We start from the raw sequence: 16,560 nt of genomic DNA on the forward strand, positions 1-16,560 counted from the left end.
GGAGTACATTTCGACTACAAGTTAACCTTGAAGCACCATATTTAGGAACAATATCAAAAATCCTGCAGATTACTCTTTCACCGGAACAAATTCATTGGATTTATGCATTCATAATAAAATTCATTTTGATGTATGCATTCATCGTCTGGTGGTCGAGACTATACTTTGCTAACACAGATTCAGATGCTCGGTTGCCTAAGTACATATTACTGGAGCAATAAGTACTACGCCGACTGCGGCACTCAAAGCTATCCTAAATCTATCCCCATTCATTTGGAGATTAAACGGAAAGCAGCCATATAGCCATATAGACTCGATACCATTGGAGCGTGAAAAGGAGGAATTACCAGATAGACAAATGATTCGTCCATCTGGAAATTCCTGGATAAACATCCGGTGGCTCTGATGCCGGCCAATCATATGGTTTCCAGATTCATCTTTGAAAAGACATACAGAGAAGAATGGTCAATAAATGGCCACGAGTCTTTTCAGATTATAGATTTAATAATCTTCATCGACGGGTCAGCCACGGAAGACGGATCGGGCGCAGGGGTGTTCTCGGGTAACGCGATTATGAAATCGGCCCGACCCCTCGGAAAAATGTCGTCCATATTCCAGATGGAGATGTATGCCATTTCATTTCCAGCAGAAGAATGTCTGCGCCGAAAATGGAGGGGCCGCACCATTCGAATATGTTCCAACAGTCGGACAGCATTATCAGCACTACACAGCAACGACATATCAAGCCAGCTGGTGCAGTTATCAGGTGTTGCTGAAACTTGGCCGACTGAACGAAACATTCCTGATATGGGTTCCAGAGCACTCAAACACGGACAGACTAAATCGCCAAGTGTCTGGATCCACAATGGTGGGGACAGAACTGGCGTTTGGTATCCGGTCATTCATTCTCAAATCAACTATGAAAGGTGAGGGTACACAGCTCCTTAAACTATCAACTAAGGAAGGAAGAGACGACCATGCACTTTATATGCAACTGCTCGGCTACCTCAGATCTCAGACGAAGACAGCTTGGTGAGATTTTCTTCAATGAAGAATCTGTACACTCTCTGCCTTTGGAGAAGGTTCTCAGATTCGCCTCAGAAGCCTGCGAACGTCGTAGGAAGCCATTGAATAGGCGACTTACGAGAATAATGCAATGGGCTCAACAAAGACCTGAGTGCTCGGAACTGCAGCTCCCCCAGTGTATTAAACTAAACTAGTTTCGTTTCAAAGCAAACAGGTGGCGTGATACTATGCGAAATCAATTACCAAATCAAGGGGGATCCTCCTAAAATATTTTTTACGATAGTGTAAGGTCGGTCAGCTTAATTATGAGTTAATAAAACTGAATGAAATAGCAAAAGCCTTTTGCGGTCTTGGAGTACTGATGTAATAAAGAAGATTTCAATTTGAAGATTATAACAAATTTAAATGGGGACTACTACTAATAAGTCCAATCGATTCGAATTCCCATAAATATTGCGGACTTGATGCTATACTCAAAGAGGAACTCATTTCAGGTTGTTTTTAACAGTTTTCGCCCGAAGTGCTTTTGCTAATCCTCGACATTTTGGATAATTAATCGAATCTGGACAACCACATTTCGCCCAGCGGATCCCTTTTTAACTTCGAAATATTTTCGCTTAGTGCCTCGGATTTGATTAGTCGAGACAAAATCCTACGGGTTTCAGCCTGGAGTGGGTATCACTTAGTGGGAATTTCGAAATTTCCAATATAATAGTTACTGCAACTGGTTCTCGTCTTTGCTCAAAGAAATTTCACCTCTAACCTTACCATTCCTCGCAAATTCCCTTCTTATCCAAAATTGAGAGGTCCCTGGTAGCATGAAATAATAAAACCTAGCATTCAGTGCCACAGGATGACTGATTCTAGTAATTTATTTGAAAATGTAAAAACGACTTCTACATAAGTGAACGTCGTAGACTTTGCAATGATTTTATTGGGTTCTTCTCGTATATTTAAGCTCTGATGTATTTAACTTTTGAACATTCCTACAGCTAAAAGCAGATTTCTTCGAGTGAAATGAAGACTAATGAAAGGAGATGATTTAGTGGGGAAAGATCTTAGTAAGTATACATCGCCATCTTTCACATCAGGATTATGCGATGCATTCGCCGTTTGTGAGGCGTAATCTTCGGACAGTTTGCTGAAATCCCATAATTTTAGAGTGCAATCCAGAGAACCTATGTACAATAATATCAGATCAGAATATATGATGCAGAGAATAGTCTGAAGCAACAAGTACCTGATGCTAAGATAGTCCCATCTCTACTAAAACATAAGCAGTGGATCGAGTCCGAATGGTTGGCCAAAGACGCGATCAATTGACCATGAGATAGATCCCAGATGAGAACGCGATGGTCTGATGAGCCCGACGCTAAATATCTCCCGCACATAGAGAAGGCAAGACTGTAAACACACGCCTGAAACACTGCGGTTAGACACCATCTAGTTCTTTCTCCAACACATCACTTACCTTATGACCTGTCATAAGCCTCACGTAATTACCAGTCAATACATCCCAGAGTCTAACTGTCCTATCGCTCGATCCTGTGGCAATGTAGTTCGAATTAGGATGAAATTGAACGACCTGCAACGAATTTCGTGTAATAATCGGAATAGGTTGCTCGGAATACATTGTTTAGACTTACATCAACATCTGATAAATGACCCGCGAATATTCGTAACGGTTGATGGGAATCGGTTGCCCACAGTCGTGCGGTTTTATCATGCGAGCATGAAGCAAAGTAGTAACCATGTGGCGAGAATCTGACATCCCAAATTGGGAACTGATGTCCTTTGTAAACCACCTGCAAAATAACTCTGGTTAAATTTTCGACCTTCACCAATTCAACATTCGGCGATCAACTTACTACACAGGTCCACGTATTAAACGACCAAAGTCGAATCGTAGCATCTTCGGAGCAGGAAAGTAGGAGAGTCCGGTCTGGCGAAAAGGCGCATCGATAAATAGGACCACTATGTCCGAGGAGCATCCGACATGTTTCTGCGGTGCGGTCATCCATCATGCGAACTAGCACGTCATCTGCATCACGATCAATCTCCTTCAGTTGGTCGGCTGGCTTCATTTCCCGCAATTTAGATGGCGTTAAGGACCAAACTTTTATAGTCGCATCGGCGAAACCAACTGCCATCATACTTGAATCGTCTGAAATTTCCGTGCTGGAGAGCACAAAAAGTAATCATTATTTGCAGAATAGAAGGGGTATAAGAGGAATTCTTGACATTTATGTAAATTGTGTTCCTTTGGAACGGATTGATAAAATGTAATAAGTACAGCTCCAGCTATCAAATTTGACTACATTTCAAATCGAAGCTTGTTTGTTTGTATAAATATACTATTAAGCATGAACCATTGAAATCGTTCAGATTATGCTCTCAGGCTTATCACATGCGGGGACTGCTCGTCGTGATCATTTGCGCCACTTTGTTCTATCAAAAGCCTGATCCGGACGCAATCGCTAGGTTGTTAAATTTCCATTCAGCGCATCAACCCACCGTTCGGCCGGCCTTTTGGTTGCATACAATCGACTACGATGTTCAAATCACTGTTGGCGAGTGAATTCTTTTTAGCGCGAATTATATGTCCATATCATCGAAGATGACTCTCTTACAATTTTTTCACGATCAGTGCAACCTCATATCAATCGCGCATGTCCTGTCCTGTCTGTTACAACCAGCCAACACTCAAAACAATAAAGGGCGACAGGGCGGATGACGTAGTAAATTTTAGATTTGAGGCGTTCGATCAAAAAGAATAGCGCAGTTCCCCATTGTGTCCGGATAGCTGAGTGGTTAGAGCGCAAGGCTGTCGTACGGAAGGTCGCGGTTCAAATCTCACTGGTGGCAGTGGAATTTGTATCGTGATTTGACGTCGGATACCAGTCGACTCAGCTGTGAATGAGTACCGGAGTCAAATCAGGGTAATAATCTCGGGCGAGCGCAATGCTGACCACATTGCCTCCTACAATATACTGTAGTGTACAGTAGTTACGGTCTTGAATGAAGTGCTCTAACACACTTCAAGGCCCTGATCCAACATGGATTGTTGCGCCAACGATTATTATTATTATTAGTTCCCCATTGGCTGATAGTATTGACCCGAGGTATTTAAATCGCTCAGTTCTGGGCAGGTCGCTGCCATTGATAGTCATAATGTCTGTTTCATAGGGATTGGTCGTCAAAAATTCAGTTTTATTCAGATTCAATCTGAGACCGCGTTGCATGAGGCGAGATTTCCATTTTTGGACAAGTGGTTCGAGATCATTTTTGCTATGAGATGTCAGGAAAACATCATCTGCATAAAGCAGTGTATAGGGCGCTGGACGTTGGATGTCTATAACAAAAACGAAAAGAAGTTGTGAGAGGGCGTTTCCTTGATGAACGCCGACAGAGACGCGAAGCGGTGTTGATACACCCGAAGTTGCCAGAAGACATCCTCCTCGGCATCAGGGCGACCTGTTAGTGGTGCTTACGAGGTGAAGAAGTGAATAGTACGGTCAACTGATATAATGGTGAGCTTCAGCAACCGGTCGTCAAATCGTTCCAGTTCTTTAATGGCGTCACGGAAACTCTCTGAGTTAGCAATGCCAACACCATATTGAATGTGTGTGTGTGCGAATGTTCGCGTTCTATGTCGCAGTTTTTGGCGCCAAACCATCTTGTAGAGCGTAGACAACAATGCGCCTTTTCCGAAGAGCGTTTGCGAGTTGCTCGGTCGTCCCTGTGAGGGTGCCAATATTTACCATGCAGACACGTATTTGATTTGCTTGGACTAATTTACTTACGTCCTGACGCCGTCCATGCACCAAGAACCCTTGCCCATTTATCGACAGTACCGGGGCCTGATCTGCCGCGTCGAATGAGGTGAGCGCCCTAGCATTTTTCCGATGCTTGTGACGACAATTTTGCTTCTAACGACATTGGACGCATTTGCTTGGTCGGCCTGAATCCACTTTGGTTATTAAGATTTTTCGATAAAGTCATATTTTCAAGAGATTTTTTTCTCTTCCTTCGAGTATTTTATTTGTGTAGGACCTACATTGTAGGTCATTGCATTATTAGTCAGAATTTGTTGGCGGGATTTCCACCGCGAACCGGTTTTAAGGCCTAAGAGGCTGCCAATGCCGCAACGTAAATTCTATTTGCAATTTCGACAAACCAAGCTGATTTCGGAAGAGTACGAGTCGCCAAATAGATCACTTTGATATTTTTGGCATTTACTTTCAACTCGCTACCTACCCTTTTACCGCAATGCTGGTGTTAAACCAGACGGTAGTGATTTCCCAATTGCTGCGGAATGACTTGCCTATGATGTTACATACTTATGATTGCTCACTGTTTTCACTAGTGAAATGCCGGAAGTGAAAAATTTGAAGTCGCCTTCATTGTAAACAAGATATTTAAGTCAATCATCGTCAATGAATAAATGAATTCAACGTCAAAGTTAAAAAGAGAGACTCCTGGATCTGCACGGGAGCACAGCCATCTTAAAACTAATAATGACAATGGCCAACGGTTGGTCAACTCGCGGCAAATGTCATATGCTCGACAAGTTTCTCAAATCGCGGTATACATAATGTGACGTGGGTAATACGTTTAACGAAATAAACCGTTATTAATTGTCAAAATGACTGGCTGTATTTTAGACAAGAGTTCTCTTTGGGATGTAAGCTTCTACTCAGACTAATATATTATGGGGGCAAAGAACCAACGTCGCATTACTTCACAATTGACTATGAAATCAGGCGAGAGCTTGAAAGTTTGAAACAGGAAATTTAGTTTTCTTTTATTTCTTTAGTCTTTGTCTTGTTCGGATCATCGGAGCCTACCTGCTTGGCACTTACTACTAGTGTTAGGTAAAATCTGGCAATTGCCGGCCCATAAATAAATAAGAATTTTTCGGTCGAATTGCGATGGCATAGCGAAAGTTACTCCAGGCGTGTTCAGAATGCAACGTACGCGAGGAAACCAGCAGATTTTTTCAGAGTTTCTTAACGACAGTAACAGAAAGCAGCCTCTTTTTCGGTGGGTTTGACTGAGAATACCAACGCGTTACGGCCCCTCTGCATACAGAGGCACTTTTTCCAGGGAAATTCATTGAGTCTCTTTGGTTTTCTATGGCAATAAACTCTCTTTCATGGCTACAGAATGGACTGTACGTAGTAAGTCCCTGGCCAAATTGTTAGACGCACTATTGTTTTGCACTTTATCTTAATCATTACAATATTTATAAGAAATATAGTCTAATTAAAAAATACACATACTAGGATTTTTTAGCATATTTAGTCTGAAATCCCATTTCCACTTATTGTTACTGTTATTAAAATCGTTTTTTTTAGAAACGGTTTCCTATTGACACTATTGAAACTGAGAATGCCCACACATAAGGACAGTCCTCATACACGCAAAAGATGGGTACAAAATGATTTTTCCACCGAATATAGTCATGTGAGGAAGATAATCATTTGATCTCTCAACAGTAGGAACGGCACTAGACGCCTTTACTTTGTAGAAGACATAATAAAATAGAATTAATAAAAAACAGGTGTTGCAAAATCGACTGCTGCCACAGATCAAAGAATGGTTTCCGAATGGGGACGGAGCTTTTTGCCACACAGCCAGTTCTGTAAATACATATTTACAAGAAAATGTCCCTGTGTTGGATAGGTCACATAATAGCCCTCATATGACCCTTCCTCCCAGTGGAAACCGTTTGGGAGCTGATAAAGAGGGAAGCAGCTAAAGATGTTATCACAATCAAAGCACGGAGCTTATGACTTGCTTTATAACAATATACATAAATAGTTTCTAGAGGAATGTAACTTGCTATTTCTGGTAAAATCCTACTAAAGAAGCAAATTCTACATTCTGATTAAATTTATTGTAATTGAATATTCGGAAAGTTAATTTTGGTAGCACTAAATCACGAAATTACATAAATTTATAGTGCGTCTAATAATGTGGTGTAAGGGAATGTAAGAGTGAGCTTTGATATGGTGGAAATGGTATAGACTATCTGTGTGAGGAATGAATGCTACCTAGTTACCGATTTGGCTGATATTTCCAAATTTGGGACCGTTATCGGCGCACTGGGACACTTTGAAATTGTGCGCCGTAACAACGCCTACTTTTAGAAGAAGTTTGCCATCTTCGAGGCGTCTTACATTTTCATTTTCCGGTCGCAAGTAAACATTCTAGCCGGAATCGGCGATTAATTCGCTAGCAGTTCGACCATCGTCGGCCAGGCGTCGTATTAATCGTTTTAAGTACGGAATTTTGTGATGGCTCACCTTATATCCGAATGACCGAACGGATGTAAATTCTCCGTACGGACCAACATGGGTTAGAAGATGGGCCACATTGAATTGGAGGAGTTGCTGATCAACGTAGATGACCATTAGCAGGGTCTATTTACGGAGCAAACAGCACTTCTGAAGGGTTGGATAAGGTGGAAATAGAAGCTCACAGGGCGTTTTAAACCGCGTCGAGCCATAATATGTGTCGTTATGGGTTATACTTCGCCGTGCATTGGAGACTCACGTTCGAAGTACTCCTCGGCACCCAGAGGCGCTTGCAGAAGGTACTGGTATTTAGAACATTAAGTTGGGTCCTTTGGCTACACTTTCCTCTGACGAAATCAATTGGTTGGCGTTCAAAGATTTCCCCGACCCGTGCCCCTAGATGTTATTGTCTATTTTTGACGCGGTGCAAGCTTCATTTCGCATTGTGAGGACCATGAAGCTCCCTGTTTACTGATTATCGTGAGGAAGACGCCATGCTCGACCCAGTGTGCTTGGAGAATGGCAGCGTTCCCTTTTGGAGACCTGCAATCTCCAAAATTTTCGAAGCTGGCGTAACATCAATTGAGCACCAAATTGAGGCGACCTACTTTGGCACAAGCAGATGCAATATTCGATAGGGATCCTGACAAAACGGACATTAGAGCATCAGCTAGCATTGACGTCCTTCTTGGAGCAGTAGACAACTTGGAGAGCCCTGCGCGCAGACAACTTCATTTGGTTGATTTGTGTTCAACTTTTGTGATGCTGCTCTGACAGGCGCTGTGTACTTTGACGATGACAAGCTACCCTTGGATGACCTCGTTCAACCATTTTGGCTCCCAGGCATCATTTCGAGCAAAGGTTCTAGACTTTGCCGATTACTGACAAGCAAGACAGTTTGATCGTTTTGAATGGAGTTTCGGATTTATTCCCGATCTATGAGAGAAATACGTCGCCTTCATAAGGGATTATGGGGAATTAGGTCATAATCTTCGGCTCGATATTCTCCCAAAACCATCTTCTGCAATACATTCCCTATTGAGCCCCCTCGGTTTCACATTCTTTTTCGAATCAGGCGATTCCGATTATCAGCGCATCATTTGGCGAGGGCATCCGGATGAATCCCTTGGACATTACCAAGTGATATGAAATCGATTCAAGCCCATACAAGGTGGGTTCAGCACTGCCGTTAACCGATGTTCAGCAGTCTCTCATTTTGCACGACCGCTTCTACATACCGAGCAATCACCAAGGCAACAATTTCTCTTTTGGATCGGTTTATCCAACTTCGGCGCTGGTAGGAGCCGTAGCTTATATTCGGGGCTGGATTCCTTCTCGACGACATTTCCTAGGCATTTCTACAACCACCACTCATAAATTGGAACACCCTTGTGCTTCGCATTGAATAAGGAACTGTCTTCACAGTAGAGGTACAGGCAGTCCAGGGCAACACTATGTTGGCGAGTTCTAGTCCTCTACTCCCCCTCATTTCATATTTGGACGAAATGGCAAATCCGCGCTATAGCTCAACATCTCATTCACGATGAGGTGCAGCCATGCTACATACACTACGTACGTGGTATTGAGTATTGCAAGGGTGGTAGGCAGCAAACATTTGCATTCATCACTTATCAAATAGCAGATGGCCACTTGCACGTTTCTCAGTTTCTTGGCTACGGGGATCGGTTATTGTAGACACTACTCAGAAAGTATATTTGACGGTCTTCGTATGTATGACTATGCATGCCGTGTACATCGAAATAGTTGAGAAGGACTTTCTCGACGCTTTCACACGTTTCAATAGAGTTCGAAGCCATCCGCCGACCTGTACAGTGGCAATGTCATGCCTTACCCCGGCGCCAATGCGATTCCGCAGCAGGATTTGGCTGTTTTTGGATCTGACTAGAATCAGCAGACATTGGCGGACCTAAGGACCACACGCAAGCATCGCATCTCTTAACTATAGGCCGATCCCCCTATACTAGATGACCCAGACGACAAAAACTCTTCTTGCGGTCCCAATCAGCTCAAACAATAGTATGAGTTTCGACGAATTCAACAGGACTTTTGGCGACGCTGGCGAAACGAGTATTTTGCTACTCGACAACACTAATGTTTACAGTATCCATATTCATTCGTACGGAAGGTCGCGGTTCAAATCTCACTGGTGGCGGTGGGATTTGTATCGTGATTTGACATCGGATACCAGTCGACTCAGCTGTGAATGAGTACCTGAGTCAAATCAGGGTAATAATCTCGGGCGAGCCCAATGCTGACCACGTTGCCTCCTACAGAATACTGTAGTACCGTTTCGGTCTTGAATGAAGTGCTCTAACACACTTCAAGGCCCTGATCCAATATGGGTTGTTGCGCCAACGATTATTATTATTAAATTCATTCGTGCTATTGCTATCGCCTTAGCCGTAATGTTAACCTCCGAGTTTGCAAATCTTTGTTACCCGAGAAGTGCAAATATTTTCGCGGCTTTTGCATGTACGCAATTTTGAAGCATTCCCTTCTGCGGGGCGGTAATGGCAACACCATTGCTATTCAATAGGAATTTGGCAGCTGGAGAGAACTCAACGGAGGTTAGAATTGGTTTCGACGTTTCCGCCTATTTCTGGGGTTTATTTGGTTGTTGTCGGCAACAAATATTAGTTTGAAAACTGGTGAGTTTTTGGAGTCAATTGAACAATTGTGGTGCATTGTTCTGAACGCCGCAATGAAAGGGCGGTTTAATTGTAAGAAAAAGATCCTAAACACCATTTGTAACCTGCACTTTGGCAAAATGGTGGTTGTGTGGACCATATAAGACATGGAGCTTAAGCAACTAGCTTGTAAATGGACGGAACCGGATCGTAGGCATAGCATACTTATAAAATAGGATTAACTAAATTAACTTAAAATAAAAACGATGAAACTCTAATAGCCGACACGGCTATAGAAATATCTGCACCCGATGCGGATCTATAATCAAAACTCAAAATACAAACTCTATATTGAAGACAATGACAAAAGTCATTGGAAATATACCATCTCCGGAAAAACAAACCTTGAAGAAGAGCTCGATCAGCTTCATTTAGTACATTATTTGTTCAGCCTTCCAATGAAGTAATCCGATATAATGTACTTTCATCCATCCACTGCAACTTGCGAATACGGAGTGCATCCCTAGACAAAGGTCTATAACTCAACAGCACACAAAAGTCAACAAGGAACAGGCTTGACACCACACACACACGCCGATTAGGAAGGAAGAATAGTTAGACTGAAGATCAATGCTAACAAAATTAATTTTTTTAGCCCGACGGGCAATCAAATTGGTACTGTCTGTATCAATCAATTGAGTTGCCCTTAGACTACTTGGTCGAGAATAGTGGATGAAAATGCAGGCTTCCCAAGAAATTATGAAGAAGTTGAAGCAAACACGGTTCACACGCTATGCCCCATGTTGGTGTTTACGATGATCATATAATTCCCAAATATTTGGAAATATTTAGTGTTTCTCCCAACAACCGTTTTCCTTATGACCCATGTTACACGGTGAGTTTTTCAACAGTCTGTCATTAGTCAATCAAAAATTGACTGACGAGAAACTCGTGGACTGATGTGTTTGGTATAAATAAGACGACAGAGAGTTATTGTCGAATGCATTTAAATATCCGAATCATTTCGACTAACAACAGATTGTTTAACCAAAATCAAATAAATCATGATTGTTTTGATTTATTTATATTTATTGAAGTTTTCTTAACTAAGAGATGAAAGTAGATTTTAACTTTATTAACTGCCAACTCCCTAAGAAAACTACTATGTAACGTAAACAACATTCGTTAGTAAGAATCAAGTTGAAGGATGCGAACGCATTTTTGCAACGGAGTGGAAAAGTTGTCGTGCGGAATGATAAGTCTCGCGGACTATCAATTACAGTCTTGTCACACACGGTTATGATACGGAAGTGTGTAAGTGTTGTAAGTTTCGGGATTGTCCTAAATTGTCCTTAATGATTGTCTTGTTGCATGGCAATATGTTTACAGTCATTTGAAGGAACTTTTTCTATCTACACAAAAGTGTGATGTTTTCAGACGAAATTTTTGCATGATTTTGTGACCAAGACTGCTGTTCACCTTTCATTGAGACCAAAATGTTGATGCAGCTGCTCGAAACATTTACGACGTTTGCGGAGATGGCATCAAGAGCGTGTTAACCGTACGGAAATGGCTCTCAAAATCCACAAATAGCTTCTTTGATTTCGTATCGGACAATCTTCAGAATTCGACGTAGAACGTCTCAAAGCACCCTAGCCCCTAACGGACCGAACCTCTGTCGTTAACGCTGTTTACCAAGCCTTTTAAAGGTTTTGTGTGCTGTTCGCTCAGTATATTGGACACAGCTGCTTGAAAAGCTCTTCAAGCCACGACTGACTGACGCATTATGTGCTGCGAGAGACTACTCACCAGCACAATATGGTTTTAGAGCAGGGTGATTCACAATTGAGGGGTGCTCCAAGCGATAAAACTGGCTCAAGCACACAATCGCCACTGTCGGCGAGTGGTGCTTCTTGTGACCCTAGACGTAAGAAACGCCTTCAATTCTGAGAGGTGTTGCTTGCTTGAATCACTAGAAAATTATTTCCATACACCAGGCTACTCATTGCGGATGTTGAGGGACTATTTAAAGCACCGTGCCCTATTTTACGAGACTCGGGAAGGACAGCGCAGAATGAAGGAAACATCGCGAGCGACTCAGGGACCTGTTCTTAGTTCGGACGTTTGGAACGCCTTATACGATACTCTTTTGCGACTCGAAATGCCTGATGATATGCGGATGGTGTTGCGGCACTTGTTACTGCACGAATGGTTAAGCAAGCTCAGGGCACACTGGGAAGATGATGCAGCGAATAAGCAGATGGAGGGCTGAACTTAGCTCTGGAAAAAACCAACGGCGTTGTGATAACCAAGGAGAAGGTTCCCACAGTTCTCCCTATTCACGTTGGTGAAACCATGGTCTCTTGTGGAAGCCGACGGTGAAATACCTCGGCATCATGATAGACACGAAGATAAGCTTCTTCGAACAGTTTCGCAGCACCGCAGACAAGGCTGACGTTAAAATGTTTGCGATTTGCGGCTGATGTCCAATGTCAGAGCTCTCTTATCCAGCAGGAGTCGCTTACTGATAAGCGCAGTTCAGTCCGTCCTCCTTTAAGACAAGGGGCTTTGCGAGTTGTGGGCGCCAACAGTAATGGTGATAGTGGGAGTTATTCTGTTCGCTCTCCATGCTGCCGAGTGAAGGCTTATATACCTCAGAAAAAGCGAGGGAAATAAAGAAGCTTTCGCTTGTGAAGAGAGAGCCCGTTCTCTCTCCGCGTAGCATCAATTTTGGTAAAGAGAACCGAGATCTAGTTAGACCTCGCATCTCATAAACAATGTGAGTGGTTCAATCGAAAACGCAGTGAGATTGACTATACCTAACCCAGCTGCTGAATAGGCCTGGCTTGAAATGATGTGTCCTAGACGCTCCAGAGGAGTGTTTTAGCCGGTAGTCTGTCTTTGACAGGAGTCCAGCACTATGTGCGTAAATGAATTTCTCCTCCCTACCGAAAAACAAAAATTGTCTTCTGTTCAAACAGAATTCTTTGAAAAACAAAACGCAACGAGCGAACCAATAGTTGAATAAGTATCGTTTTTTATGTAACTGATTTGGCGTTGATCCCATCTTGGTTCTTTTATAAGGCGGAGGGGTAGTGCTTGCAAAATGTTCTTGCAACTTAGTTATCATTGCCCTTACAACGTAGTTATTTATAATGATTACGTTAAATGCAGCCAGTTTGATTGAAGGTGGAGTAGACTATTTTCGCTGGGCAACTTTTCTGAAGAAGACTGCAATAGTGATTTGCCGGGACGGAATTGTACCGAATGAAAGTATACATAAGTATGTACGTTCATGTGCCGTACATGCCTAACGGCCCCGTTACGTTTAGCAGTGTCCACTCATAACAATGTTTCTAGACGCCAAGTTGTATTGCTCGGCTGCTATTGCAGCGAATAAAACCGCCTTGTTTGGCGGCCACAAACACAATTTCAACTATGATCATTGCAAAAAATTCACCAATTTCTTTTTAGGTAAAATATTAACTAGTCAAGAATTGAGCGGCTGGGTAAAGCAGAAACGGCGCTGTTCGTGATTGTAATTATGATTACAGTGATTACGATTATATGATTTTATTTGTCATCATACGATTTTCGCCAACTCTGAAATGTTTCCCCTTCGAATATTGGCAAGTGGTCGAATGTTGCCCCAAATTGTTCTGACTGTTAACTCTTTATTATTTGCCCTTTCATGATGTTTTTCTCGCAATCTAAATCATTTTAGCTACTCTCTAAAAACTCTAGCCTTGTCTTGCATTTGTTCCCCTTCAGCATTAATTGGTAAGGCAATGGGACTAAAGCATGAACTGACAAATAACCCAATGAATTTTCTGAAGCGGAATTAAATGTGTTTACCATGTCACTGCGTTCGCTGCATTTAGAACCGTATAGAAGCATACTGATGGGAGGCTGTCCTTCCCCAAATTTACTCTTTTCGAGGCTTCTCGTAACGCTTTCATTTTCTCCAATTTGTCGGCGTCTTTGAGCTCTGGCAGTGGGATCCGGTCGTGGGGTGGAGCATTCGGATCCGATTTCGACTTTTTCGAGAAAAGGGGATCTTTCTTTGACTTCTTTTTCTTAGGTTTGTCTGGGGCGTCAGGATCTAGGTCGTCCTCCTCTTCCGGAGGGGTGGTCAAAGTTTGGAAATCTACCTGCAATCAGAAACATGACTCAAGGTGGAGCTTCGAAGGACAATCCACTCACCTCTTTTAGCAAACCATAGTAGACGCGCACTTTATTGTCTTGCCGCTTCGCTTCACCCGTCATCGCGCCAGCTGAGGCTTCGCACTGTCCTTTGCTTCTCGCCACTCCCTCGTACAAGTCAAAGTATAGATGCTTGTTCACGATTTGCGAAATGGTGTCAGTCTTTTTGTCTTGAATGTGCCGCTTTAGTAACGACAAAGTATCCCGCGACATGCGGATTATAAACTTTTCGTTTTCCAGAGCATTGACCAGGTCACTACCCTCTAGCTGCTGCCGGTTTGTAATTTGCAACAAATTCTGAATATCTTCTTGGAAATAGTGCTCCTGCTCGGGTCCGAACTTCTCCAGGATTCGCTTGGCAGCATCGCAATGGCCGTTCTGCATGAGTTTAATATAGATGTGGGCCAAGATTGGGTACAAAACCAAGGCAAGTTCATGTTTGTAGATATCCAGCGATTCTTCGACGAAGTTTCTGAGCTCGGCGTAGGCATTCTCGAAGATTTCGGGATCGCCTTCTCCTTCATAGGCGGACAAAACGCAATCAACATCAGTTCCGGCACTATCGTCGGCATCTTCCGCGAGGTTCGCTTCCTGTCGTAGGAGCTCTTCTGTGCCCTGTAAACAAATGTAATGGTAAGGGGCTTTTCAACGTAGACTAGTTAATGCTTCAAAGCGCAAATTTGAAATAAATCCATCTCACCTTCAAATTATATCTTCTTATAAGCTTTAAAACAGCCAACAACTCCCTTTTATCAGCCGACAGCGACATTTTCGAAAACTTAATGAGAGGAAAAAACAAAAACAATAGTGGCAATTATGACATTTGTCTTGTTCTTTTCTGCAAACATCAAAACGATAACACGTTATCCGCGGTGGTATTCAAAATGCTTGAGTATAGGTTTATGCCTGAAATGGAGGCGATTTATTAAATAAATTTTAATCAATAATCCGTTCTAATCATTATCTATGGACCGATAGATGTATGTATTTTTACTATGTCTCTTACCATTGTGAATTCTCCGCATTAAGTTCACTGTTTATGGATGGGCGTGATATATGATATAGTTTTTTGTAATAGATAAATATGACTGACATCGACAACAACCACCAATAGGGGGCGCTCTTCCATGCTCAAATCCGTTTAGATATTTTGAATTGGCCTGCAATTTGTAATGCATAATCATAATATATGATAATTATACACATAATTGGTCTTGACGATTTCTATTTTTGATTTTTAGTAGACTGCGTTCGCAAAGCAACGCAAGATGATTTTAGTTTTCTTCTGTTTTTATTTTATTCTGCATATTACAGAAATGGACGGAAGATTATATAAGATTGTTTTTCTATAGACTAGCTACGTTTTATACGGAATGCTATGCATCTAGACTGAGGAAAAACACCTTCCCCAATGCAAGATGTCATTCGAACCGTTCTCATGGAATAGTTTGCAGTCGCAGGTAATTGACTATAAAGTATTCGAACAGAGATTCATTGATATCAGGTCGCCTCAGTGAGTAAGCTTAATCTTACCGTCCTACGGGGGCCTATGACACTGCGGACCTCCTAACCTCCATACATGTGGGAATCGAATCAGTACAACAATAATACGCAATACTGAAAACCAGGTGCTCCCCCAAGCGGGCAGAAATTGGGGTGTCAAGCAGTGGAACCAAGCTCAAGATTGGCCAACCGGGAAAACTAGTAAAAGTACGTCTGCGGTCAGTGCATCAGAGGTCAGGAAGGAGATATATCTCAGTGACGCAAATGACGATATCAACGCTGACTGAAGGAAGTCTTGCAACCAAAGGAAGTTATTAAAAAGCCTCAGGATATGCCTAAGCCTTCAAAAATGGAACCGAGAAAAAGCGGAACAACCGGCTGCGTGATGAAGGTCACAGTGGAATGTGCCCGACTGGAAAGGAGCAGGGTTGTTGAGACGCGCTGAGGTGATATACCTGGGGTATACATGGTTACAGTGCACCTTCCCAAGGTCTGAAAATGAAGCTGCTGAAAATAAACATATTCATACGCGATTATCTTATAAACAACGACATTTCTAAAGAAATCGCGGAAGTCATAGAGGCTAAAAAGGTAACGCCGAGCAAGGAAACTTGCTGAAGGCAGACAATGATACGCAGGAAAGTGCCACGTCGTAGGAGGAGGATGACACTCTGACAGGGGGAAGAGCTCCAAACAATAATGAAGCCAATGGATAGCACTTCAGTGCTAATACAAACCTCCGTCATGCAAAAGCTGCATCTGCAGTAATTGCATTGGTAATTTCCAAGGATAACATTGGAATAATGCTGGCTCAAGAGCCCTAGGTCTATCGAGGGTAGATTCGTGGTTTGCAAGGAGGAAACCTGCAGATAATTTGCGAT

At 42.5% G+C, this 16,560-nt stretch overlaps 1 protein-coding gene across 1 annotated transcript; it reads right to left on the reverse strand.

The window, feature by feature from the left end:
- Positions 1–1,882: 1,882 nt before the first annotated feature.
- On the reverse strand, positions 1,883–15,095 carry LOC119655551 (transcription initiation factor TFIID subunit 5). The gene is made up of 8 exons (XM_038061470.1): positions 14,877–15,095; positions 14,177–14,791; positions 13,829–14,124; positions 2,895–3,204; positions 2,673–2,831; positions 2,498–2,611; positions 2,267–2,444; positions 1,883–2,204 (listed from the first exon to the last, which is right to left on the reverse strand). Exons 1-8 carry the CDS (start codon positions 14,943–14,945, stop codon positions 1,996–1,998), a joined length of 1,950 nt encoding a protein of 649 aa, XP_037917398.1. The 5' UTR covers positions 14,946–15,095; the 3' UTR covers positions 1,883–1,995.
- Positions 15,096–16,560: the final 1,465 nt, after the last annotated feature.

This window comes from Hermetia illucens, chromosome 4 (assembly GCF_905115235.1).
Source record: "Hermetia illucens chromosome 4, iHerIll2.2.curated.20191125, whole genome shotgun sequence".
NCBI lineage: Eukaryota > Metazoa > Arthropoda > Insecta > Diptera > Stratiomyidae > Hermetia > Hermetia illucens.

What these genes read in the sequence shown, in the direction of transcription:
- LOC119655551 (XM_038061470.1), bottom strand. Translation starts at nt 14,945, where the DNA reads ATGTCGCTGTCGGCTGATAAAAGGGAGTTGTTGGCTGTTTTAAAGCTT. An exon ending in ACTATGGTTTGCTAAAAGAG is followed by an intron (nt 14,125 to 14,176) that starts GTGAGTGGATTG and finishes TTCTGATTGCAG; the next exon opens with GTAGATTTCCAAACTTTGAC. An exon ending in GCAGCGAACGCAGTGACATG is followed by an intron (nt 3,205 to 13,828) that starts GTAAACACATTT and finishes TGTGCTCTCCAG; the next exon opens with CACGGAAATTTCAGACGATT.